The 25,307-nt window shown below is 44.0% G+C and overlaps 1 protein-coding gene across 7 annotated transcripts in view; it reads right to left on the minus strand.

The window, feature by feature from the left end:
* ZFAT (zinc finger and AT-hook domain containing) overlaps positions 1-25,307 on the minus strand; it is a 236,951-nt gene that overhangs the window by 44,508 nt on the left and 167,136 nt on the right. For all 7 annotated transcript variants that reach the window (XR_010159683.1, XM_054657035.2, XM_016959895.4 and 4 more), the window contains one exon: positions 8,566-8,704. Coding sequence is in view for 6 of the 7 variants with exons in the window: in XM_054657035.2 (XP_054513010.2) it covers positions 8,566-8,704 (139 nt within the window). In the remaining variant the exon portion in view is untranslated. The remainder of the gene's footprint in view (positions 1-8,565; positions 8,705-25,307) is intronic.

Consider the following 25,307-nt stretch of genomic DNA (forward strand, 5'->3'; position numbering starts at 1 on the left):
AAGAACTCACTAGAAAGAGGTGCTGTTAGTGATGCTCTGGGGTGGACAACAGGCTGGGATGCAAGTGGAGGAGGCCAGCATTCACATCTCCTCCATCTTTCAAATTTTATTCCATGGGAGAGTAACTGCCCTATTCAAAATAATTACTGAAATTAAGATTATACATTTAAACTAGAAAAATAATATGAATTCTTCACTTCCCTGTCTCTCTTCATTACTTAGGCCAGTGGTTCTAAACTATGGACAATTTTCCTCCCAGACAGGCAATGTATGGAGGAACTTTTGGTTGGCACAACTGGGGGGTGCCCAGGGCATCCAGTGGGTAGAGGCCAGGGATGCTGCTACATACCCTACAACACACAGGACAGCCCCCAAAACAAACACTGGCCTGGCCCCGATTGTGAGCAGTACTGAGGTTGAGAAGCCCTGCCTCACACCATAGCATGCTGCTTCCTGCGCTCAGTCCTCTCCTGGTATTGCACATGTCAGGATCAGCTAACATCCTCATTGGTTAATCCAATGAATACTCTTCACTCTTTATCTTACCACTAGTACCACCACCAACACTACTAATAACAATAACAACATATGTCTTCCACTAACTGGGCAGTTACCATGCATCAGGCACCTCATACATCAAGTCATGGTTTCTTCACAACAGCGCAATGACACAGGCATGCTTAGCTTGTTTTATACAGAGGCTTGGGATGGTGAAGTAACCCTACTGAGGTCACACTGGCAAAGTTAAGAACTGAATCTAAGTCTAACACACATCCTTAACCCCAGCCTTTGCTATTGTCCACTGTGACTTCTCTGCATTATATGGCAATGCTGACCACATTCTCCAGTCAAGATCTAGTTTTTCAGGGCTTCTGTGACACCACTCACTCCTGGTTCTTCTACCAAGCACCTCTCCAACTCAAATCCCTGTACAGCCTTCTCATCCTCTGTGTGGAGTCCTAAAGCCTCACAAACAGTCCCCTCTATATCTCTGATACGCAGGTCCAGTGATGTCCCAAAGTATCCCACCTCCCCAATATACATGTGAGCTGAACAAATCACTAAGATGCTTATAATTAGGCAACGAAAGAGCTGAGCTGACCACTGAGTGTATCTCAGGCTGCTGTGTTTATGTATTGCTCATTAGGGTACTCGGGAAGAAATGGAGGAATTCTGTCCTGATATCAAGGTTGTCTGGACAAATTATACCAGATAAACCTCACGGGGATGTGGCCCACATTTAATCATCTCCCAGATGCAGTTTTGATGCGCTCAATCTCCAAATCAATTCCGTGTCAGTGGAATCAAGACAGAGCAGTGTTCTATTATTGGGGTTTCTGTTCTATCAGCTGAGGTTGTGGGTAATTTTCCAAAAAGTCACTAGTACAGAGGCCAACCTGCCAGCCACATGCAGCCCCAGCACCTCCGCCCACTGCTTCCTGGCCCCAACCCTGGTGGAGGCAGAGGAGGGCACTGAGGCAGAAGGCGCCCGCTGTCAGCAGAAAGACTGGCAACAAACACCAAATTCTTAAATTCTAGAATATTCTGCTGAAAAGACAGCTCAGATGGATGTTTATTTTCTGAAAGTCAAACATACTGTGCTGTTTTTTAGGCAAAAACAAATGAGCTTCTTTCTTGCCCAGAGGATAAACTTCATTTTTAACTTCCTTTGTTATCGCTTTTTTAAATCAGATAAAATCATGTCTTTTCCTTCAATCACCTTTTAAAAACCTCCAAGGTATGAAGACCTCCACTTTTTGTTGTTGTTGTTGTTGTTGTTAAGCTGATGTTGCTTCTCCTATAAAGACTTAATATGCGATGATGAACAAAGGCAAACTTTTAAACGTTAAACTTAGGCTTTAAAATGAAATTAAAGATTCCTTCTGGGATAGTCTTTAGTGGAAACTAATTCAGAGAGGAAAACATTCTTATATTATATTTAAATTAAACTTAATATGATAATGCCCCCACATTAATTAAAACTTCAGCCTTTGCCACAGTGACTTTAATTAAAGAATAACAAATGAAAATATGTAATCTAGACTGAATGTATAACTATGCCAGTTAATTGACATCAAAGCTGAGAGAAATTAATTTCTATTTGGATTCATTAAATTCTTAGGCAATGCACAGTAAAGGTCAACGGAAGACTTGGTGAATTTACTTACGGCACTGATATTAAGTGCACACATAAAAACCAGGAGTCCTCAAATCACAATTTCCTCCCACGGACTGATTAATCAGGTGAAAATATAGAATTTCAAGAGAAATTTAAAAAAACTGATGATGGTACGCTTTGCTCTTTTTGGAATGCAATATATTCTGGAGCAGTTTCAGGCATTAAAATATCTCTGCTCCTTTGTGGTGCTTGACGTTATTGAAAATTCAATTTCATTTTCAATAATATAACTCCCAGCATGGCATACAACACTGGGTTGGGCAGTCACAAGACCTGAATCTGGCACTTGCTCAGGTAAGCCAAAGCTTCCTGAAACTCTCGGGTCTTGGTTTTCTCTTCTATGAAGGTGAAGATGCTAAAGTTCATATTCTTTTTTTTATTTTTTATTTCTTTTTGAGATGAGCCACTGCAATAAAGTTCCTATTCTTAAAAAAGGCACTGAGTACAGTAGGCAGAATAATGAGCCCCTGAAGACAGCCACATCCTAATCCCCAGAACATGTGAACATGTTACCTTACATGGCAAAAACGATGTGATTCAGTTCAGGATCTTGAGAGGGGGAGGTCATTCTGGTTTCTCCGAGTGGGCCTAATGCTATCACAGGGGTCATTATAAGAAGAAGGCAGGAGAGGGCACAGAGATGCAATCTGAGAGAAGCTCCACTGGCCATTTCTGGCTTTGAAGGTGGAGAAGGGGGTCACAAGGCAAGGAATGTAGGTAGCCTCTAGAGGCTAGAAAAGGCCAGGAAAGGGATTCTCCCCTAGAGTCTCCAGAAGGAATATTTGTTAGCACTTTGATGTTAACTTGGTGAGACTCATTTTGGACTTCTGGCCTTCAGAACTAAGATAATAAAACTGTGTTGTTTTAATCCACCACGAAGTGTGTGGTGACTTGTTACAGTAGCTACAGGCAACTAACACAGGCACTGACAGATACGAATACGGATAAGGACAAGGAACAAAAGCAGGTAAATTATCCAAGGAAAGTGGATATGGAAAAATTGTATTACACAGATTAACAAGTGAATATGGAATAGAATTTTGCTGACATTTGCACTTCCTACTGTCTCTTAACTCAGTGTCTGTCCTAGGCCCAGCCAGGGCCCCAGTTCAGAGCTAGGAAGTGCTTAAGGGTAGAAATTAACTGGAAGTCACATGCAAGCACTGAGGTGGAGGGTTCCTGGTGACATGGCATGCAATATTAGATCCTACCTGGGACTATCTGAATCCTATTTAAATCCCAGCCCCTCTTCCCACAGGATCCTCAAGAAAAAGAGCAAAAGGGAAAATGCAGCAGAGGAAACAAAGTGCATTTTATTATCAGCCAAGCTGATATCCCAAACCCAATGAGAAACACTTGGCAGAGGAGCATAAGCAAGGTCTTCCCATCTGCCCCCTCCCCTCACATACGCCCCCAAATCTTGGGATCTGAGACACTCTGGATTACCATAAGGAAGGACTTACAAAGAAATAGGTTTCAGAGTCAGTCTTGGGTCAGATTAGCAATTAGCCTCGGGGATGAAGAAATAAGAGAAAATAAACAGTATCCATGTGTGTGACTTTTCCACCAACTACCAGCAAATGTGGCCCAATTGCTTAAGAGATGACCATGCCTCTTCCTTCTCCTCCTCTTTCTCCTCCTCCTCTCTAATAAGTGCAAACATCTACAAACTTTAGGGGACATCAAACATGGGAGTGGCAAAGGCACAGACGTTGAATCAGGAGACTGAGTTTGGCTTGGCCACTTGCTCACTTGGTGTGACCTGAGGTCAGTCATTAGCACTCCCTTCATTTCCTTATTTCACAATGGGAACGATTATGCCAAGCTCACAGGGCCATTGTGAGAGATAAATTAACACATAAAATAACAATCAATAACACAGCATTATATAACATCACTAGAAGCATGTGCCAAGAACTTATTGAATCTGGGCCCTAATAAAAACAATTTTAAAATTAAGAAGTCTAAAAATCAAATACATCACCTGTGGGTTACCTCACAGTTTCTGGATTTCCTGCTCTGCTATTTTCCCTGAATCTGGTGTAAAAAACTAATACACAAATATACATCCAAGGTACACATGCATACATATTTACATTTTTCTAATATAGCACTTCAAAGTAACATAAAGATTCTAGCAGATGCCAAATACTAAGACGTCTCCTTGACACTTCTCCTCTTATTGCTTCCTCTTCCTCCAGTTACCCACCCTTACACTTCAATGACTCTAAAACTGGGGGACACAGCCCTCTGGGAGAAGCAGCTAACTCCGCTCCAGGGCACAGCTGAAGGGGATGTATTCCTTCTGCTGTAATTAGAATACAGAGCTTTGGCGGGAGCTGCCTAGCCCTGGTCCCCAACCTGGGCAGGAATAACAATAATACCACCAACGATTGCCTTGTTTGACACCAAGTCCCAGTGCCTAGCATGGTTCCAGGCACACTGTAGGCGCTTGAGAGATACATGCTCAAAGTAGAAATATGCAGATAAATGTAATAGTGGATTTGAGCCATTCATCAAGAACTTACTGTCAGCACTCTCTGGGAATCTTAGAGAATGATATCTAATCTTTGCAACTGCTGTGGAGGTAGGTTATGAGCCTTCCTCTTTGGTGGTATATAAACCAAGATTCAGAGAGGTTAAGTACCTGGTCCAAGGTCCACAGTGATCAAAAATCCCGGCCCAGGTCCATCTGACTCCCAAGCGTGTGGTCATTCCAATAACCTAGAGAGACTTGAGGGAGGGATTGGAAGCCACTGGAAAGCCCACTAAACCCCATCCTCACCCTGCTACACGCTCTAGGAGTGAGCAAAAGATTCATAAAGCTTAGCACCAAAGTATCTGATGCCTCTCACAGCCTGTGATTTACTGAACCAGTTCTTGAGCTAGCTTAATCAGGTGTATTTTAAGGGGAGGAAAGGGGCAGGCCCACTGAAGCAATACAAGTATTTCTTCCTTAAACAGCATGAAATGTGCATTTGTGTGGGAGAATGCTTCAAATCCATATTAATGAAGAAGTGATGGCTAAGAGGAATCTGTCTTCAAAGCATCAGATGCACATAAAATATAAGCCAGGAGTATAATATTTACATAGTGCTCAGTACTACCTTAATTACTACAAAGTATCAGAGTACTGAGGGATCAGTACATCCAGACAGGCCCTGGTGGCAGACACCTGGCAATGTCACCCAGTGCCCTCAGGGTGAAAGGTACGTGGGAACCAAGATACGCAAGCTCATAAGCCAAATGTGCACATGTCCCCCAGCTCCACGTTGAGGGACATCATGTGAGCAGCTTAAACTTGGCCACGGTAGAAGTATTTACACTACAGAAATTGGCAAATTCTACAAGTCAGGTTTCCCCTCCCTCCTACTTGGGAAGAGCCTTAGCAGCCACTCTTCCCAGCAAGCTTTGGGAACACACTGTAAACCACCCAAACTCCACGGAGAATGCCATAGTACCTTCCCTTAGAAACCCACACAGAACAGAAGTATCTGATGTGGGAACCCTCAGCTCCTTTTAGGCCATTTTCCTGACCTCCTCTGCAGCACTGTGCACTGAACCCCGCCCTGGAATCCCAGGATCCCTGTGGCATAGCAGGCAGGAGGGTCTTTCCTAGGAATCAATAGCTTTGCACATGTCACAGTGTGACACTGTTTAACACAGCTGATACACAAGGAATCCCTGCACATGGTTTAAAGGAGACTGTAAAATCCTTTTGAGAAAAATACATGTTATTTGTGTTTTTTATGATGTTATTTTAAGACATCTTCCTCTATATCAAAACATGAAATTATAAAGTCTCATGAAGATATTTTTGGGGGAGTAGAAGAGGAAAATAAAACCAAATGGGGATGGAGAGAGTTACTTGAAATTAATCAAAAGAAAATGAAAAATTCCAGTGGTTCCAAACAATTCAACATTTCCAAACAGTAATTTAATTTGGTTTCATGTTCACCTTTCATTCTGCTCCTCTCTCCCAGACATAAGAACAACGTGAACTTTGTGCTTCTGAGATTTCTAAACTGTGTTCATACTCCACCAGCCATCTGATTTCAGAGACTGTTCTGCCAGAGCACAACGGCACATGGCCTCTTAAGAGTCAAGAGATGCTGGGTTGTCTCCTTCTTCAATATGTCCCTTGAAGGGAATGGGGGGATAAACATATATACATACATATGCATACATGTACATATGCATATGCAAATGCTACATCTATATATATATATGTACAGATGGCCCTCCATATCCATGGGTTCAACCAACTGCAGATTGAAAATATTCAGGAAAAATAAATAAAAAATAACAATATAAAAATAAAAAATAATGCAAATTAAAAACCAAAGTGTAATAACTATTCACATGGCATTTACATTGTATTAGTTATTATAAGTAATCTGGAGATGATTTAAAGTACACAGGAGGATGTGTGTAGCCTTTATCCAAACACCACGCCATTTTATATAATGGACTTGAGCCATCTGTGGATTGTGGTTATCTGCGGAGGGTCCTGGAACCAATCCCCCATGGATGCCTATGAACAACTGTGAATATATATCTGTGTGTGTCTGTGTGTCTGTGTGTGTATCTCTGAAACAGGAACCAAAAGCAATCCTGCAAAGATAAAATATAAAACCCCGCTCCTGTCAGGGAATGCCGACTGATTACAGAGAGTCTTAGGAAGTTAACTGGAAACTTAGGGCATGAAACAGTTCAACCTCAGCACATTTTTTCCAAGGCAATGATGAAAGTTTGGAAGCATAGGGCAATGATGGTATCATCACTCAGATCCTCACGCCTGTCCCAACAGCCACAGTAAACATCTATTTCCTGGCAATCCAACCCAAGAGTGTGAAGGATGGGAAAAAGAATCCCTAACCTGCAACTCTAGTTATTTACTGGGGCTGTAAGCCAATCTATTCTCCCCTCTGTGATTCCTGGACATGGGGCATTGGCGTGGGTCATAAAAAATAATGCGATGGCTCCACAATTCCTAGATGTTCTGAAAAAAATATACAAAAGCAAGGACTGAACATGTACTGCATGCACGTGTTTTTTCATTTAATCCTCTCCACCATCATGGAAGATGGCTGGTGTGAACTCCATTCTACAGGTGAAGAGCCTAAGAGGGAGAGCTTGGGTAACATGCCCACGATGGCACAGCTAAGAAAGAAGAATGCAGATTGGAGCCAGGGACCTTCCCACTGCATATCCTGCTCCCCAGCTCCATAAAACTGCCATTAAGAAAACGAAGGCACATGCTCGCCGTTACCCCAGATGGATGGCTTTAAAATTATCCTGAGTTTTCTGTGCTGCTCATCTATTTCCGTGCATCAGCCCTGTCACTGAAAGTGCTGAAGGGTATAGTCAATTCATTTGTTTTACATTAAGATGCATTTCATGGCTATTACAGCGAGCGGAGCTTCACGCTGAAACAAAACTCCAAGCATCCCCAGCTGCAGCAGTCTACAATTCCACATCTCTGTTTACTGGGGGCAGATTTCTAAATCTGTCTTCAGCTTCAAATAGTCACAGGACTTAGGAAAGAGGAGCAGCTAACTGTGTGCTGCAATCATTTTTTAGCTGAAGTATTGAAGTGTAGATATAAATACAACAGAATTCTCTGTATGGTAACAGCACATAAGCTAAGCCCTCTCCAGTGGCAATGTGATTATTTATTGAAATAAAACAACAAAAAACCCCACAAAGTTTTAATAATTTAAAATGAAGAGAGGTTTTCATCAATTCTCATTAGTTTAAATGTTCTAGACTGTCTTTTTTTTTCTTTTCAGGATAAATAAGTAACAAGCTTACTTAATAAATATTTTTAGATAATCCAAAAAAGTTCACCTATAAATATGCCTACAATAGCATTAGTTATAACTGCAAAAAAGAAAAATCTAAAAATCCCACAATGTTCAATAACAGAATTGTTAAAGTGTTTCCATCTAACATTGAATTACAAAAAGCCCTTAGAAATCACAATTAGGAAGACAGTATATCAAAGAAAAACAACATGTTCCTGCTAATGTGAAGTAAAGAAAGACAACCGAACTTTCATCTCTGCGAACTTTACGCACACACAAAGAATGGAAGGCAATGCTGACAAATCAGCATTGTGGAGGGTAGTAGAATTTGTGTGTGAATTTTTACTTATGTTATTTTTAGACTTCCACTAAGGCTGTTGTAATATTAACCAGGCAAGAAGTAATGCTGACAAACAATGATAAGGACGATGATGACAACAATTATGACGATGAAGAATGAACATCACTGGCACACTTATGTATCAGAACTGAACTGCAGGATGTCAGCAGCTCTTCCCAATGGGGGACTTGGCCTAAAAGGAAGCGGGCAGGGCCCCAGCTCGCTGGCCCCTCGCCTACCTTGCTGGATGAGCACCTCCGCCGCCAGCTCCCCGGTGCCCACGTTGGCATACTCCTCATTAGGGTGCTTCCTGTTGTAGTGCCGCTTCAGAGAGCCAGATATGTTGCAGGAGTAATGGCAATGGGCACAGCGGAAAGGCTGCGGGGACAATGAGGAGGGGTTAGGAAAGGTGAGCCCCAGATGTCTGCCTTCGCTGCTGCTCCCACCTGGTGAGCATCTGACACCCTGAAAGTCTGAGATGAGCAGGCCCCATCACCTGTGATATGTTCTAGGGAAAACCACTAGGGCAGGAATGCTGAGACCTGCCTCTGCAGTGACCAACCAAGGGACCGGGACAAGGTGCCCCAGAGGAGGAGCTGTCTCTACTAAGTGAATTTGCTTTTGTTACTTCTTTTCTTTTTTCATCCACCTCAGAATTTAGTTTTTGTTCAAGAAGAAGACAAAAAAAGCAATACACTAATCTATCATTTTTTTAAGTGAATGACATTAAAAGTAGCTCTCATTACAATTGGTTCCCTGATATACAGTCAGGTGTCACATAATGACATTTCACTCAACTACAGACTGCAAACACAATAGTGGTCACAGCAGTAGGTTCTACCATACAGCCTGCAAGTGCAAGTACGCTATACCTTCTACATCTGTGTAAGTACATTCTATGATGTTCTACAACTAAGAATTTGCTTAACGACACATTTCTAAGAACGTATCCCTGCCATTCAGTGATGCGTCACTGTATTTGCTTCTTTAGCTAAATGAATTCCTCTGCAGTATTTGCCTGCAAGCACTGGCATACACAAGTGTCAACCATCAGGGAAGTCCAGCAGGTAAAATCTATTTCTCATGCCCACCTGGTCAAGACAAGACACTTTCGGGATGAGGCCACAAACGAGTCATGCAGTCCTGCCTTTCCTCTTGCACAATGCTTCGGAGGCTGCATAAATAGTGGGGCTGGGGAAAGAAGCACCTGCTGGGCCCCTGGGGAAGCTCAGTGAGACCTGGCCTTTGGCTGGTCGACGGATGGGCATCTCCATCACTGTCAAATTCCATGCCACGGCCCCTGGTCAGGAGCTGCCAGCATGCCCCTGTAATCCACGTGCTGTATGATTCCAACAGTGCTCCGGGGTCATTCAGGGCCTGTTTGATGACCCAGCAGCCTTCTAGCCCAGGAGGAGCAGAAGAGCATGGAGCAGCGACAATGGAAGCAGCACTCTGCCTGGTGCAGGGGACTCAGATGGAGCAAGTCCAGCCACACCTCTGGCCTTGACCAATGATGGAACCTCAGGCAAGTCCTGAAACTTCTCTTAGCATGGATCTTTTCATCAGGGAAATGAGGCTCATGCCCATGTCATATGGTTGTTGTGAGAATTAAATGGTATCATATAAACTGATACCTAAAACGCCATGCAAAGCGTTTCTTATTGATTTTATCAACAATTCTATCACAATTCTTACTGTGCATCTGGAAGCTAATGTACCACTGCATCTATTAAGACCTCAAACACTACCTTTACTCCTCCACTGTCCAATTCATCAATCTTTTCACCACTGTTGCCCAGAAGAGCTAAACCAGCAACTGCAATGTCTGAATGTGAAGTGCACCAACAGAGAGAAAATGTCCTCTCATCTTTGAAGCTTAGATCAGCTCCTCTTTCAAGGTTTCTTCCCTTCAAGTATAAAACTGTGATGAAGTAGCCCCATAGAGGCAGATGGGAGAGAGGGAGAAGGAGAGGAGGAGGAAGAGGGAGAGAGAGAAGGGAGAGAGGGAGAGAGGGGAGAGAGGGAGAGAGAGGACAGGGGGAGAGAGGGAGAGAGGGAGAAAGGGGAGACAAGAAGAGAGAGGAGGAGAAAGAGGGGAGACAAGGAAAGAGATGGGGAGAGGGACAGAAGGGAGAGAGAGAAAGAGAGGGAAAGGAAGAGGGGGAGAGGGAGAAAGAGAGAGAGATAAAGAGAGAGAGAGAGAGAGGAGGGAGGAAAGGAAGAAAATGAAGAGGAAAATCTTCCATCTCACCCCCTGCCTAAGTCACACTCCTTCCTCGTAGGCCCCTTGCCCACCACCTGCTCCAAGAGCAGTTCCCCCTTCTCCCTTCATGCTGTCACCTCTCTTTCTCAGGCTTCTGCCATCTCCTAGCAAACAACTCCTGGGGATGCCCCCTGCTCAGACCTCATGCTCCTCCATCCTATCTCCTTAGGCTGGCTGCCCCATTCCACTGTGACAGCTGTGACGTTGTCATGCCACTGTCACCAGGTTCTGCCAGGGCTCAACCTCTTAGATTTATTTACAAGATCTGCAATCCAGGTTTAATGTGAAATGCTGGATCTCTCTAAGGTGCTGGCCTTGGGCTGGATTTGTTCTTCTGTTCTGGTCCCAATTATCATTTTTGCATTGTTGATTGGTGGATCTATATGTTTTGTTGGGTCCTCTCTCCTGAACCATACACAGGAATTTTCAACTGCCTTCCAGGTATCTCCACAGGGATGTTCTATAGGCACCTTAAACTTTGCACTCACATCTTTCTGCAAAATCAGTTAGTCATCAAAGACAGAAACCCACAGCCATCTTTCATTTTTCCTTCTTTCTTACTATTCAACTGATCACAGAGTCTTGTCCAGCCTTCCTGGGAAGCCTTTCCAGAGTGCCCCTGTCCTTCACTCCCTCCCTCTCTCTCTCTCTCTCTCTCTCTCTCTCTTTCTCTCTCTTTCTCTCTCTCTCTCCAGCACAGAGGAGACTCTCCCAGCCTATGAAGGGAATACTGCCATCCCCAGAAGGGCCATTCTTGGAAAGACACAGGGCAGTTAATCTGGTCAGTCAACCTGCTCTAAAACATTCCCCAGGGACTTCGCCCTACACCAAGGCCACACTCTGGTTACCGGATGCTTTGTGCCGCACCGTATGTGCTGTGTTTCTACATTAAGTCCCTGGGTAAGGAATCCTTGGAGTTTGGCCCACAGCATTTACTAAACAAAAGGACCTGGAACAAACGCAAAATTTGTCGGGCTTTCTCATCTATCTAGTGCGCAGAGAACAAAAGGTCTAGAATTCTAATATATGATTACTGCAAAGTTAAAATAAAAGCTAAACCATTTTCAAATGCTTTCATCTCTAAATAAGCAAATAACATGAGGATATTATTTTTGGAATGTTAGCATTTACATAGAAATCAAAAAGAAAAAGTGAAAATGCTATATTGCCAGCATCGGGCAGTCAGTGGGCATAAAAGGCAGGAAGAAAAAGGGCGATGAAAATAAGAAATGGTCCTGCAAACCTAGCTTCAGACTTGAGAGCCAATTTCACCCTTCTTGCAGCAAAGCAGATAAACAGCTTCCTGTGAGTTCAGCTCGCTTTCTTCCCCATGCCCATCCATTGGCAGAATTGCTAACGAGAAGAAAAGTTGCCAAAATGTAAGCATATTGGCAAAAAATGCGTGTGTGAGCCCAAATGAGGATTCAGTCTCTTGAGCTAGCAATTTCTATCAAAATTTTCAATTCTGAGAGTTGAAAGAAACACTTGACTTGGCGAAATCTTCCCTCCATGAAAGACTTTCTTCTGTAGCCTCTCTAGCAGTCTGCTGTCTACTTAGCCTCTGCTTTGATGCAGGGGGTTCAAAATATCCCCCAGCAGCCTTTTCACTGCTGACCAGTGCAGGGGGAGTTAGGAAGATAAACCTCCCAGACTCTTTCCTTCATTGGTCTTGTTTCTACCCTTCACATCCATTAGAACCTCTACATGAAGTCAATTACCACCTATTTTCTGCTGGGGATCTTCTCTCCCAAAGTGTGGGAACTGAGCCTCATCTAGGCTCTTCAAGCAAAACAAGTTCTGACCTGTGAGGCACTGCCACAGGCCAGCAGGGAATTCTCCTGGGGCTGATGCAGGGAAGGACACAGGCAGAGGTAGGGAATAGCATCGCTAACTGCAAGTCTCAAGGTTTCATTTATGAAGCATATATTTACTGACCTCTGACTGTCCTCTGACCCCCAGGAATACATGGCAAATGAGGCAGATTTGTGATTCCCTAAATATATACAGGCTTTGGGACTTAAATATCAACTCCAAAGATTAAATGCTATCTAGGCAAACTAAATCATAGAACTTGGTTTCTAAGTCAGAAACTCGCAAACAACAAATGACACTAGATCTCAAAAGGGAAGTTATTTAATCAGAGCTTTCAGGACAGAATCCAGCCTAGAGTTGGGAGGAAGATATAAACTGGCTCCATAGCTCATTTGGAATGCAACATCAAAGTTCTTATCGTGGTCCAAAAAACAAGACAGGGAGCCCATTAGCATAGCTATTATTCAGTGTTGCACAGAAGTTCTTAACCAAAGTAATGAGATCTAACATGATAAATATTATTGATTTCTCTAATTTTTACTGATAGCTACTATATGCCAGATAGCTCTAAATGTTTTGCATGGATTAATTCCTATAAGTCTCACATCAAGCTCATATGGTACGTGCAATTATTATCCTCATTTTTACAGGTAAGGAAACTGAGACACAGAATGGTTTAGAGACTTGCCATAGTTTCACAGTCTCCTAGCCTGGTTACTTGGTTTGCATCAGATTTGGGGCCCCAGGCCCAGCCAACAATAAAGAGATGATTTGGTTTTCCACTGGCCATTTTTTTCTCTAGCATATATCTCCCTAAAACCCCAACTGAGAGGGGCAGGTTGGTATTCTTGGGTCTCCTGGACATAAGGTGGCCCAGATCTAAGTATCAACTTCTAAACTGAGGAATCGCACAGTGGACTGGGAGAGATGTGGGCAGTTACTGGGCTATCATTAGGAGGCAGGGACTTGGCAGGGGAGAAGACAAGGGTCGATACCAGCCAGTGTGCTGTGTGCTGGGTCAGGAAAGTAATGATAGACAATGGGAGCCCCTGGTAGATGTCAGGCGGGACAATGGCCAACTTCCCATTTTGAAATATCCCTCTGGATACCTGGAAGTTAAATGGAAAAATGGACTTGAAAGGAACAAGACTGGAGGCAGGGAACCAATTATCCAGTTAACTGCAGTAGTATGGACGAGAGATGCTAAAGGCCTAAAATGAGGCAGGGGAATAAAAATATGGGAAAAGAAAAGAACATTTAAGAGAGGTGAAGAAGGTAAAACCAGCCAGACCTGATGGCTGGGATGATGTGTGAGAGGGAGGAGATGGAGCCTCTAGGATGAATCCCAAGCTTCCAGTATGGATGGCAGAAGGCAAGGAAGGCCACCAGCAAGAAGGAAGTCATATGGATAATGGGAGGGAGAGGGTGTATTTCTAGAACTCTGAACATCCCACAGGGTGGGTCTAGAACTCAGAGGACAGTTCCGGGCTGCAAACACAGATCAGGGCACAAGCAACTAGCAGAGGTCCTAAGACTGAATGTGGCCATGGAAAGAGTATATCAAGTGAGAAGAGAAGCAGGATTGGATCAGCTCCCTGGAACACAGGAGCAGGCAGGCAAAAGGAGGTGGACTTGGAAAAAGGATGACAGAGGATAACAGGTGCGGGGATCAGGGGAGTCTGGAATCACGGGATCTGAGGAATAAGGTCCTCCAGGTAGGGGAGGATAACGAAGCTGAGTGCTCTAAGAAATACAACAGGAAGGGGCCTCCCCAGTGTCCACTGGACCTGGCAATCAGGGGGTGGCGCCAGTGACCTACCAAGAAGAGGTTCAGCAGCATGAGAAACACAAAAACCAGGCTTTGGCAAGTTGAGGAGAAAAGACGAGGAGCACAAGCTGGGCTTTGGGTCATGTTCCTTTTTCCAAAATGTGGCATCAAAAAAATCTTTCTCAAAAGGTATATTGGGCCAGGTGCAGTGGCTCACACCTGTAATCCCAGTACTTTGGGAGGCTGAGGCGGGCAGATCACTTGAGGTCAGGAGTTCGAGACCAGCCTGGGTAACATGGCGAAATCCCTTCTCTACTAAAAATACAAAAATTAGCCGGGCATGGTGGTACATGCCTGTAGTCCCAGCTACTTGTGGGGCTGAGGCACGAGAATTGCTTGAACCTGGGAGACAGAGGTCACAGTGAGCCAAGATTGCGCCACTGCATTCCAGCCTGGGTGACAAAGTGAAACCCTGTCACAAGAAAAAAAAAAAAAAAAGATAAAGATTAAAAAGACGTACATTGAAGATTTACAAATTGAGTTGAGAGAAAACGAGATTGAATGTGTTAAAGCTGAAATTCTTTAAGTCCTTATTTTTATGTCAAGAAAGCAGTTAAGATGTCACCACCATACTATGAGTCTGGGTGACAGAGTGAGACCCTGTCTCTTAAAAATAAAAAGCAGGTAAAATACACATTTTCATAATTTGAGACCTTGCTGTTTTGGTTCTTTAAACAGAAAGAAAGAGAGTAGAAGAGGACAGGGAATCATACCTCACCCGTGAAACTGGGTTCTGAAAAACCTGATTAGAAGACATCTAAAAACCTCTAACTACATTAAAGTGATCACATTTCCTATCGGCACCAAGGAAGGGACCTAGAGGAATGTTTGAAAGCAGATGGGAAGCTGGTGATGAGGTAATGTTCAAGGTCATGACATTGGCAACTGACTGCAATGTACAGGATGGGTTTTTGGCAAAAAGAGGAGTTGCTCTGTTGGCTCCTATTCGCAGCAAGCAAGAAGGCTATCATCAGGTAAGGTTTTTGCAGTCTAATTTGTGCAACCAAGTATGGTATTAAGGTGGCACATACATCAAAAGGCTCAAAGATCAGATGTGAATCCACCCCTTTGTTGATAGGCCTACCTTGGAGAGGGTGAAGAAGAATAAAGGCAAAACAGAAAGTGCCAGATGACACTAGTGTGTGAAACCTGGGGTCATACATCACTATTTCAACCTCAGTTTAACAACCTGGCTGGTGTAGTAATAGAGATACAGACAGAGATAGACATACAGAAGGAGACTAACCACCCGTCTGGTATCAGAAAATTTGGATTCAAATGCAGAAAAAGGCCATGTAATGGTTATGACCTACATGAAGTGGACTGGTTGGTACAAGACCATTTATACACTGCTGATAGAAGTGGTGTTTTTAGAATGCGGACAACTTTACAACACAGAAGGACCTTCTCAAGGACATGATTGCATTCTATGTCAAGCAAGGGTAGAAGAGCGGAGTGCAGGAGCATGAATGAACCAGGAGCAGGAGCAGAGGGTCAGGTGTTAGGCCCACCACTAACAGTGGAGTCACCCTGGCCAAGTCATTACATCTCCACTGCTTTTGAATCCATATCTGTGAAATGGGAGAGCAAACCTTCCCTGCCTACCTGACGGAGATTAGATGGGGCACCAAAAACACAAGAGTATGACTGTGCTTTGAGAATCATAAAACTCCATAGGTCTCACTACTGTGGTCTTTAATCAGTTCATTAGCATATTAGCACAGGCAACTAGCAGATGCCCTAAGACTGAACACAGCCATAGAAAGAGAGTGTATAAAGTGAGAAGAGAAGCAGGATTGGAACAGCACGCTGGGATGCAGGGGCAGGCAGCCAAAAGGAGATGGGCTCGGAAGAAGGACAAGAGAGGACAGACAGTAGGTGGGAGGATCAGGGGAGTGTGGAGTCTGGAACTCCATCTCCTTCCTCTCACACATCATCTCAGCCCTCAGGACTGGCTGGTTTTACCCTCTCTATCTCTCTTAAATGTTCTCTTTTAACGTGTTCACATATTTTTATTCCCCTGTCTAATGTGGTCATCTGAGGCTCCAAGAAACCTCCTGGTGGGTGTCCTCCCAATTTCTCCCATGACAAGAACATTCTCTTCCCTTCTAGAGAAGCTCTTCTCTTCATGTAGCCTGGGACCTTGTGTAGGAGCCTGCCTGCCTGCAGCATGCAGGCACAGAGTCCCTCCACCACCTTCAAAGGCTACGAAAAGTCCCACCTACACCACCATGACCCTATTAAACTGTACCTACTTATACATCAACTGCCCCGGACTCACTCCTCTAAATGTAAGTAAAAAGACTTTTAAAATGTTGCATGTTAAGCCACTTAGAAACACTAACCATCACTCTCATATGCCTTTATTCCTCAATCGCCATCTAGCGGACTAGGAAATTCTGAAAAAGTGAAAAAACTCTAACCTAAAAAATAGATTTCAAGTGTCATGAAATTTTTATGAACTATATCTAACCATCAATTAAGTTAAACTTTGGCCTGTAGGCATTTGTTCATCTTGATTTTGTAGTTTTCCTGTAGTTTGGGGTCATTTTTTAGGCTCATGAAAATGTGCTCAGGGTTCCGTGGATCAAGTGGCCCTGCCCACTGGCACCAGAGGGGAGAGGGGCCAGTTCTCGTAGGCCCAGCAGGACTCCGGGCCCTGAGTTCCATGTGCTGGCCAGGACAGCAGGCTCTGTCAGCGCTTCCTCACGTGACCTTAAGGGAAACCTTGGACTTCAGATTTGGAGATAGCCATGCATATAGTTTGAATATTTTTCCCTCCAGAACTCATATTGAAATGTAGTATTACTGATTATTGAGGGTTATTGAGAGTTTGGGCATTTAAGACGTGACTGAATTATGAGGGCTCTGCCCTCATGAATGGATTTACATATTCAAGGATTGAAGGATTAATGGGTTGTCATGGGAGAGGAATTGGTAGCTTTATTAAGACGAGGAAGGGGACATGCACTAGTACACGAACACACTCAGCCCCCTCACCATGAGATATCCTGCACTGCCTTGGGACTCTACAGAGTCCCTACCAGCAAGAAGGCTCTCAAACAGATGCAGCCCCTTCACCCTGAACTTCACAGCCTCCAGAACTGTGAGAAATAAGTTCCTTTTCTTTATAAATTACTCAATTTCAAGTATTACGTTATAAGCAACAGAAAATGGACTAATACAAGCCAATCATCAGTTAATCGTCATTTACCACAAGTAAAGAGACACACAAAAAGAGATGAGGAAAGGAGGAAAGGAAGAAAGAAAAAAGGAAAGAAAAGGGAGAGAGGGGGAAGGGAAGAGAATGGAGAATGCCAGTGTCTGAGTTTGAGGAATGACAATCGCAGGATCAATCAACCATGATCCACTGAAAGATAAGAAAAATAGGCAAAATATGTCATCAACTCACATAAAAATTAAATGCCAAATCATGCTGCCATTTCTTTCCAAAAAGATCTCTTATGTTTACTCATAAATAAAGTATCTGCTGAGTATCTACTACATGCCAAGCAGTATGTCAGGAACTGGAGGTGGCTGGCGCCACATTCACAGGCATTCCACTAAATCCTTTTACCTCGTTCACCACCTTCTACTGGAGGTCCTGAGTGTTCACATCTTACCTCCTCCCTCCCAGATGCCAGGACCTTGAAGGCCAGGCCAGCTGGTAACTTTCTTCCCTACAAGGCCTGCCTGATCCAGACTTGCCCACTTCTCTGACCACATCCCTCTCCATGGTCACCCTCGTTCACTGGACTCAAATCATACTGGCTCCTTTCTCATTTGCATTCTAACTCTCCCTCTATCCGGAACACCCCATCACCCCATCAGCAGATTTCCCTCAGGCAGCTGTGTCCTGGACCAAAGTCAAGTCTCCAAACTGCCCTTCTTACCCTAGTCTTGATCCTGCCATTCTCTCTACAACAAGTGTCTTTCTTTTCTTTCCAACTTTTATTTTAGGCTCAAAGGGTACGTGTGCAGATTTGTTACATGGGTAAATTGCATGTCACAGAGGTTTGGTGTACAGATAATTTTGTTACCGGGTAATTAGCATAATACCAAACAGGTAGTTTTTCAATCCTCATCCTCCTCCCACCACCCTCAAGCAGGCCCCAGTGTGTACTGTTCCCTTCTTTGTGTCCATGTGTAGTCAGTAAGTACCCACTTATAAGTGACAATATGTGGTATCACAGTTTTGTGTTATTGCACTAATTCACTTAGGATAATGGCCTCCAGCTTGATCCATGTTGCTGCATAGGATATGATCTCACACAAGTGTCTTTATCAGCCCCCTGCTCAGAGCCTTCAAAGTCTGGCAGAGCCTGTGGAGAGCCCCAGATGACCTGTCCACACCTCTTTGTAATAGTGAGCAAGGTACATGCAGGTATTGTACAGAAGTGAGGGCAGGGGAGCAGGGGAAGGAGAGCATGTACCAAGCCCCAAATAACCTCCTCACACCTCTCTGTGACACTCAGCCAGATACATGCAGTTACTGCACAGAAGAAGAGATGGGGTAATGTGCAAATCCCCAGATGACCTGCTCACACCTCTCTGTGATAGTCAGCCAGGCACATGCAGTTACTGCACAGAAGAAGAGATGGTGTAATATACAAATCCCCAGATGACCTGCCCACACCTCTCTGTGATAGTCAGGCAGACACATGCAGTTACTGCACAGAAGAGATAGGGTAACATACAAATCCCCAGATGACCTGCCCACACCTCTCTGTGACAGTCAGCCAGGCACATGCAATTTCTGCACAGAAGAAGACATGGGGTCATGTACAAATCCCCAGATGACCTGCCCACACCTCTCTGTGATAGTCAGCCGGGCACATGCAGTTACTGCACAGAAGAAGAGATGGGGTCATGTACAAATACCCAGATGACCTGCCCACACCTGTCTGTGATAGTCAGCCAGGCACATGCGGGAGATGTGCAGGAGCTTGCTCCAAACCATCTCACTCCCGCAGCTGCCACTCATGTTTTCAAGCCATTCCTTTTTGACTGAGAACACTCCCCACCTGCTCTCTCTACTTCACTAACTTTCAGGACAACTTCAGCACACAGGAGGCTGTTCCTGCCCCTTAGCGGATCTCGCAACTGTTGTATGCAGGCATCCACTTCTGTCCTTCTGATATTGCTCCATTCTACTGAGTTCCTTGGGTCAGGCTCTGTGTATCTTCCCCTCAATATCCTTGAGAAAGAATCTATTGATTCTAATACTAGATGACACCAAAGTGAGAAGGGGCTATGGTCATCTAGTGAAACATGCCACTGACTGTGAAAGTCAGCAAAACTTGTCTGAAGGAACAAGTTGATCACGTTGGATTCAATGCTGACCCATTCATTCCAAGCAATGCATCAAGCCTTAGATCCCCAAAGCATAAATCGTGGGATGACATTGTATAAATACCCACCCTCCCCACTTAAAACAATGCCCCCTCTTATGCTTTGAAAGAAGACAATATTATTATGCTTCACAGATTTGAGCCAAACTTGATGAGTTCAACGTTTTCTTTATCCTCAAGTTATTAAAAATGTCTACCCATTGACTTGTGGTACTAAGAGTGGGAATGTTGATCAGCTAGGCTCCCATCCATTCTTCACGAGCCTCAGCTTGCTCTTTACTCCCCCTACCTTCACCCTGAAAATTTTCCTAACTCTCCCAGGAAGTTGTAAGTTCTTCTTCTCATCTGTCCCCCAACACCTGGTAAAGCATTAACCCCGCTATGGTGTAACTGCCACCTGCCTCTCCAGGTCCGCCCTCCACAGGCTGCAAATCCTTTGAGAGTAGAGTCCACATCAGAACCCGCTCACCTATGCTCCCCCAGCAGCCAGTGCAGTGCCCAGCACAGGCAGATGCTCAAATATAGTTATGTGGCTTAAAGAAAAAGGGAAGATTGCTTGCCTCTTTCTGTTAATGATTCACGTGTAGTTAGTCCAGCAAACCCTCCTAACAACAACAACAAAAGAAAAAAACTAAAAATATGGTTGAAATGTTTTTAAAAAAAAAAATTAAATTTAAGAACTTTAAGAGACATCATAAAGAAAGTGAAGAAAAGCCAAATAAGGAGAAACTGTATTCCTAACATATAACCAAAAATGACCCACACTTAAAAGAGATAAAGAATTCCTGAAGACAAGATAACAACAAAATCACCCAACAGAAAAATGAAAAAATAGTTGAACAGATACTTTACTAGAAGAAAAGGTGGAGGAGGGAGGGAAGGATAGTAAAAGAAAGTAAAGAAATCCAAACAGCTAAAAAACATATGAAAAGGCGCTCAACCTCATTAACAATCATGAAGATAAAAGTAAAACCACATAGAAGGTCACTGCACAGCCACCAGACTGGCAACACGGAATGTTCACACCAAGATATGGACCAAGAGAGGCTAATGCATGCGGCTGCAAACTGGTGCAACCACTTTGGAAAACAGCTGAGCATCACCTAGCAAAGCTGAAGCTGTGCATCCCATGGCCTGCAAGTCCTCTGTGGGTGTATGTATCTTGGAGAAACTGGTGCACAAGCATACCAGGGGACACACACATCATGAGTCCACAGCAACTGAGCTCATAAAAGCAACAAAACAGAAGGAACCCAATTATCCACTGCAATTGAATGAATAATTACATCATGCTAGGTTCACATGGTGGAGTCATGTTTCACACAATGGTATATGTACTGCAAAGAAATGGGTGAACTAGGGCTACATGTGAGAACTGGTCAGTCTGACCAATATAACTCTGAGTAACAAAGTAAACTTCAAAACAAATACACAAGGCCAGGTGCAGTGGCTCACACCTGTAATCCCAGCACTTTGGGAGGCTGAGGTGGGAGAAATGGTTAAGCCCAGGAGTTCGAGACCAGCCTGGGCAACATACTGAGACTCTGTCTCTACAAAAAAAATTTTTTTAATTAGCTAGATGTGGTGGCACACGTCCTCCTGGTAGTCCCAGCTAGTCCAGGGGCCAAGGTGAGAGGATCCCTGGAGCCCAGGAGTTCAAGACCAGCCTGGGCAACACAGCACGACTCTGTCTCTACAAAAAGTAATAAATTAAAAAAATGAGACATGGTTTAGAGATGCATACGTGGTTGGCAAAACTATAATGAAATAAAAAAGTATTAGGCTGATCAAAAGTAATTACAGTTTTTGCCATTAAAAGTAAGGCCATCCATGTATGCATCTCTAAACAAGGTGCTTTAGCGTGTGTTTTACTGGCAAAAACCACAATTACTTTTGCACCAACCTAATAATTGTCATTGAAGTCAGGACAGTGGTGACTTTTGGGACAGAGAAAGGGTGGGTTCAGGAAGACCCCAAAGGACAGTGTCTGGCAATGGTCTATTTCTGGGCAGCAGCTATGCAAGTGTTCACTTCATAATTATTCATCACACCACATCTTCACGTCATATGTACTATACTGGACATACATTCTATTTCACAATAAGAAAAGTAAAGAAAGAAAGACAGTAAAAAGAAATGTATGACCAAATGGGTAAATAGGCAACAGAGGCCCCCTTCACAAGGTTTTTATGACGACTATAGAGAACTTACATTAAATGCCTAGAATGATACATAGCATGCAACTGGTAGTTATTACTAACATTAATAACACTGACGACAACAACACTTATTGCAGCACATGCAAAGTGATTTTTAGGTTTATTTTCTTTCATCTGTGTGATAAAAACTGCATTGATACTATAACATATTCCAAAAATGAGGCTATAGTAGGAATTTCTCTCTAAAGACCCAGTGACAGGCCTAGAGGAAATATTAACTATAACTCTGGCATTGCCAAGCTTAAATCAAGTTACCCAGGTGGAGAGATGGTCTTGATCATGCAAGTGCTTCCCGAGGGGTTTTGGTGGTAGGACACCTATAAGATTTACAACAGCACTTCTGCAGCTGAGGAAATGCGACAGGAAGATGAAGTTTTTTTCATTAATTTCTGGGGTGGCCATCAATCCCCTAAAATGCAAGCTAGCACCAAGTCACCCTGAGAAGTGTGTAGCTGGGCTGGGGGAGGGCGGGATCCCAAGTTCTTGAGAACTTTCAATTCAGACTTAATTCAGTTACTTCTGAGACTTAGAAAGCAATTTCATCTAATCAGAGCCCGTAAAGGATGAAGTGATAGCTTCTTCAGTCTTACCTCTCTTTTATTTCTGGGGGAAAAAGACAACCAGAACAGATGCTTCTGAGAAATATTTCCCACCATGTACAGTGGAGAGGTCTGGGGCCTGTGACACTTCTCACAACCCCTAATTGGCAGAGGTTTCTGGAGTCAGACCTCAATCTAGCTCTACTGTCTAAGAGCTTTGCAACTTTGAGAATGTTTGCTCCTTTTATTGCAAGGACTGGAGCTAATGTAAACAGAGCAGTCTGCATGGAGATGTTCATCAAATTATTATCATTGACAGTTTACACAAAGAACAGTGGAAACGCCTCAGTTAAAGGAACAGAACCAACGGTATTTCTTTTAACGTGCATTTGGAGTTTGAGCACTTCCTGTTTACATTTGCAGCAATAGAGGAAGATGAGCTCAAGGAGGGGACCCCAAATTCACAACAGATAATGAGAGCTGTCACTGAGTTTCTACTACATGCCTCAGTCACCCAGGGTAAAGATAGAGATATTAACATTCTCATCTTGCAGACAAGGCCCTGCGAAGTTAAGCGGCTTGCTGAAGGTCATGCAGTTAGTCACCAGCCAAACTAGTGTTCTAGCTAAGGTCTGTAGGATCCTAATGTTCACACCCTGGTCTCCTTGGCCGCTGGAGCACTGATCACCAAAGCTCACCACAAACAAGCTTCACTTCAGCAATAATCTCTCCTGCTAACGGATCAGATGGATGATTTCTGCAACTTTTGCTTTTATACTGTATTTTCAGTTTTGCAGATGACTTTGCATTTCAAATCACAGCATCAACAAGATGGTGCTGTTTTCACAGCAGCAATTCCAGCTCCCAAAGTTCTAGTAGCATAACCTTCTCACCATTTATTCCCCTTCCCTCTGTATTCCCTCCTCAGGACCTGGCTCTGTACAGAACTGCCCACAGAACTGCCCACAGAACTACCAAACACTGCAGGTCAGAGTTAACACCACTGCAGTAGTGAAGATTGATTATAACTGCATTTGCATAGATTTCCAAAGAACACACCAGAAACAGATTACATGCACTCCCTCTTACAGGAATCTCCACTGAGGCTTCTTGAACATAACAATAATGAAGTTAGGTTTGCTGTGCTCAACATAAGAAAACAATACACTTACAGATAGTAAACCTGCTGTTTGCTAAGAGGAGGGCTCCTGGTGGGCTGCAGTGAACCTCTGCTGTGATCCTTCAGCATCCTCCAGGGCCTGGCTCACTGCATCTGGTGAGTGTGAAGAATCCCATGAGCCTTGAGACCATGCTTGGTTATCCTGGGCTGAGCATCTCCTTTCTAAAGCACTTACACATGTTTTATCTTGTATTAACCTAAAGAGGCCTCTGGCAACTGTGAGAGGAGGGAAGAACTGAGAGCTCAAAGCCACAGAATGGAGTGAAGGACCAGGCATGGCCCAGAAACAGAGGATCTGTTGAACGCTGTTCCCTTGTGGCTCCAAGCCCTTGGAGGAGCTCAGAGTCCTACTTCCACCTGGAAGTTGGCCATGATAAATCTATCACAGTAAATTTCTACAGAACCTATTCATTTACTCATTTGTTCATTCAGCAAGTATTTATTAAGCACTGCATAGGTGCTGGGAGTAGGACAAAAACTAAACAAAGAGCCTCAAAGAATTTACATTCTAGCATTATGAACAAGTAAATATATAACCCATTGATGCTGTTAAACACATAAAAATAAGGCATTTGAGCCAAGACCTGAAGGAGGTGAGAGAAGCCCCGTGTGGCTACCTGGGAGAAAAGCAGAGTGAGAAGTGGGAAGAGCAGGTGCAACCAAGCACGGAGATGGAGTGGGACATGCCACGTCTGCAATGGAGGGTGGAGGGCGAGGCGGCACGGGAACCAGGGGCCAGGCAGAGCAGGTGCTTGTGGCCACCTGTAGGATTTCGGCTTTAACTCTGAGTGTGACCAGAAGCCACTGAAGTGACAAACATACATGGGGTTCATTATACTATTTTCTCTACTTCTGTGTTCTTTGATAACCAGTGTTTCCCAAAGTCTGTTTCACAAAATGTAAGTGCTGGCAGGCACTTTGGGAAAAATAGGAGGAGAGGGACTTCTCCAGCCAAATGAGATTGAAAATCACTGCATACTGTGTCCCTACCACCTAATACCTACTGACATCCCAGGGAACTAGTGTTCTAGAGAGCACACCGTGGAAAACACTGACTTACGGCCTCTTCCAGGGAGGGTCTATCTTGTCTCCTAGGTAAGCTGAGCTTCCTGAGAACAGAAGCCATGTCTTCTGCTACTGCTGGGTTGCACCACAGCCCGTGGAGCACTGGGCACTAGAGACTCAGAACTGAACATGCGAAAACAAAAGCTTGATTGGCTGACTGCCGGACTCACCTCACTACTCCACATTAACTGTGCCCACGAGAAACTTCTTTTCCACTCGGAAGAATTCCATCACATTGAATCTCTGAACTCCAAGGCCCATTATCTACCCAGGGTCACCCAGTAAAGCTTGTGACTCTTCCAGAATGTTCTGGATAATGACACAGGCTGACAGATGGAAATGTTTCATAGAAATACGAGTTCAGACCGGGTGCGGTGGCTCATATCTGTAATCCCAGCACTTTGGGAGGCCGAGGCAGGTGGATCACGAGGTCAGGAGATCGAGACCATCCTGGCTAACACGGTGAAACCCCGTTTCTACTAAAAATACAAAGAATTAGCCAGGCGTGGGGGTAGACACCTGTACTCCCAGCTATTCGGGAGGCTGAGGCAGGAGAATGGCATGAACCTAGGAGGCGGAGCTTGCAGTGAGCCGAGATCACGCCACTGCATTCCAGCCTGGGTGACAGAGCGAGACTCCGTCTCAAAAAAAAAAAAAAAGAAGAAGAAATAGGAGTTCATCCCCAGAGGCTGCTCAGTGCCTGAGAGTCATTGCAGCAGAGCTG

The sequence above is a fragment of the Pan troglodytes genome, chromosome 7 (genome assembly GCF_028858775.2).
Source record: "Pan troglodytes isolate AG18354 chromosome 7, NHGRI_mPanTro3-v2.0_pri, whole genome shotgun sequence".
In the NCBI taxonomy this organism is placed as follows: Eukaryota; Metazoa; Chordata; class Mammalia; order Primates; family Hominidae; genus Pan; species Pan troglodytes.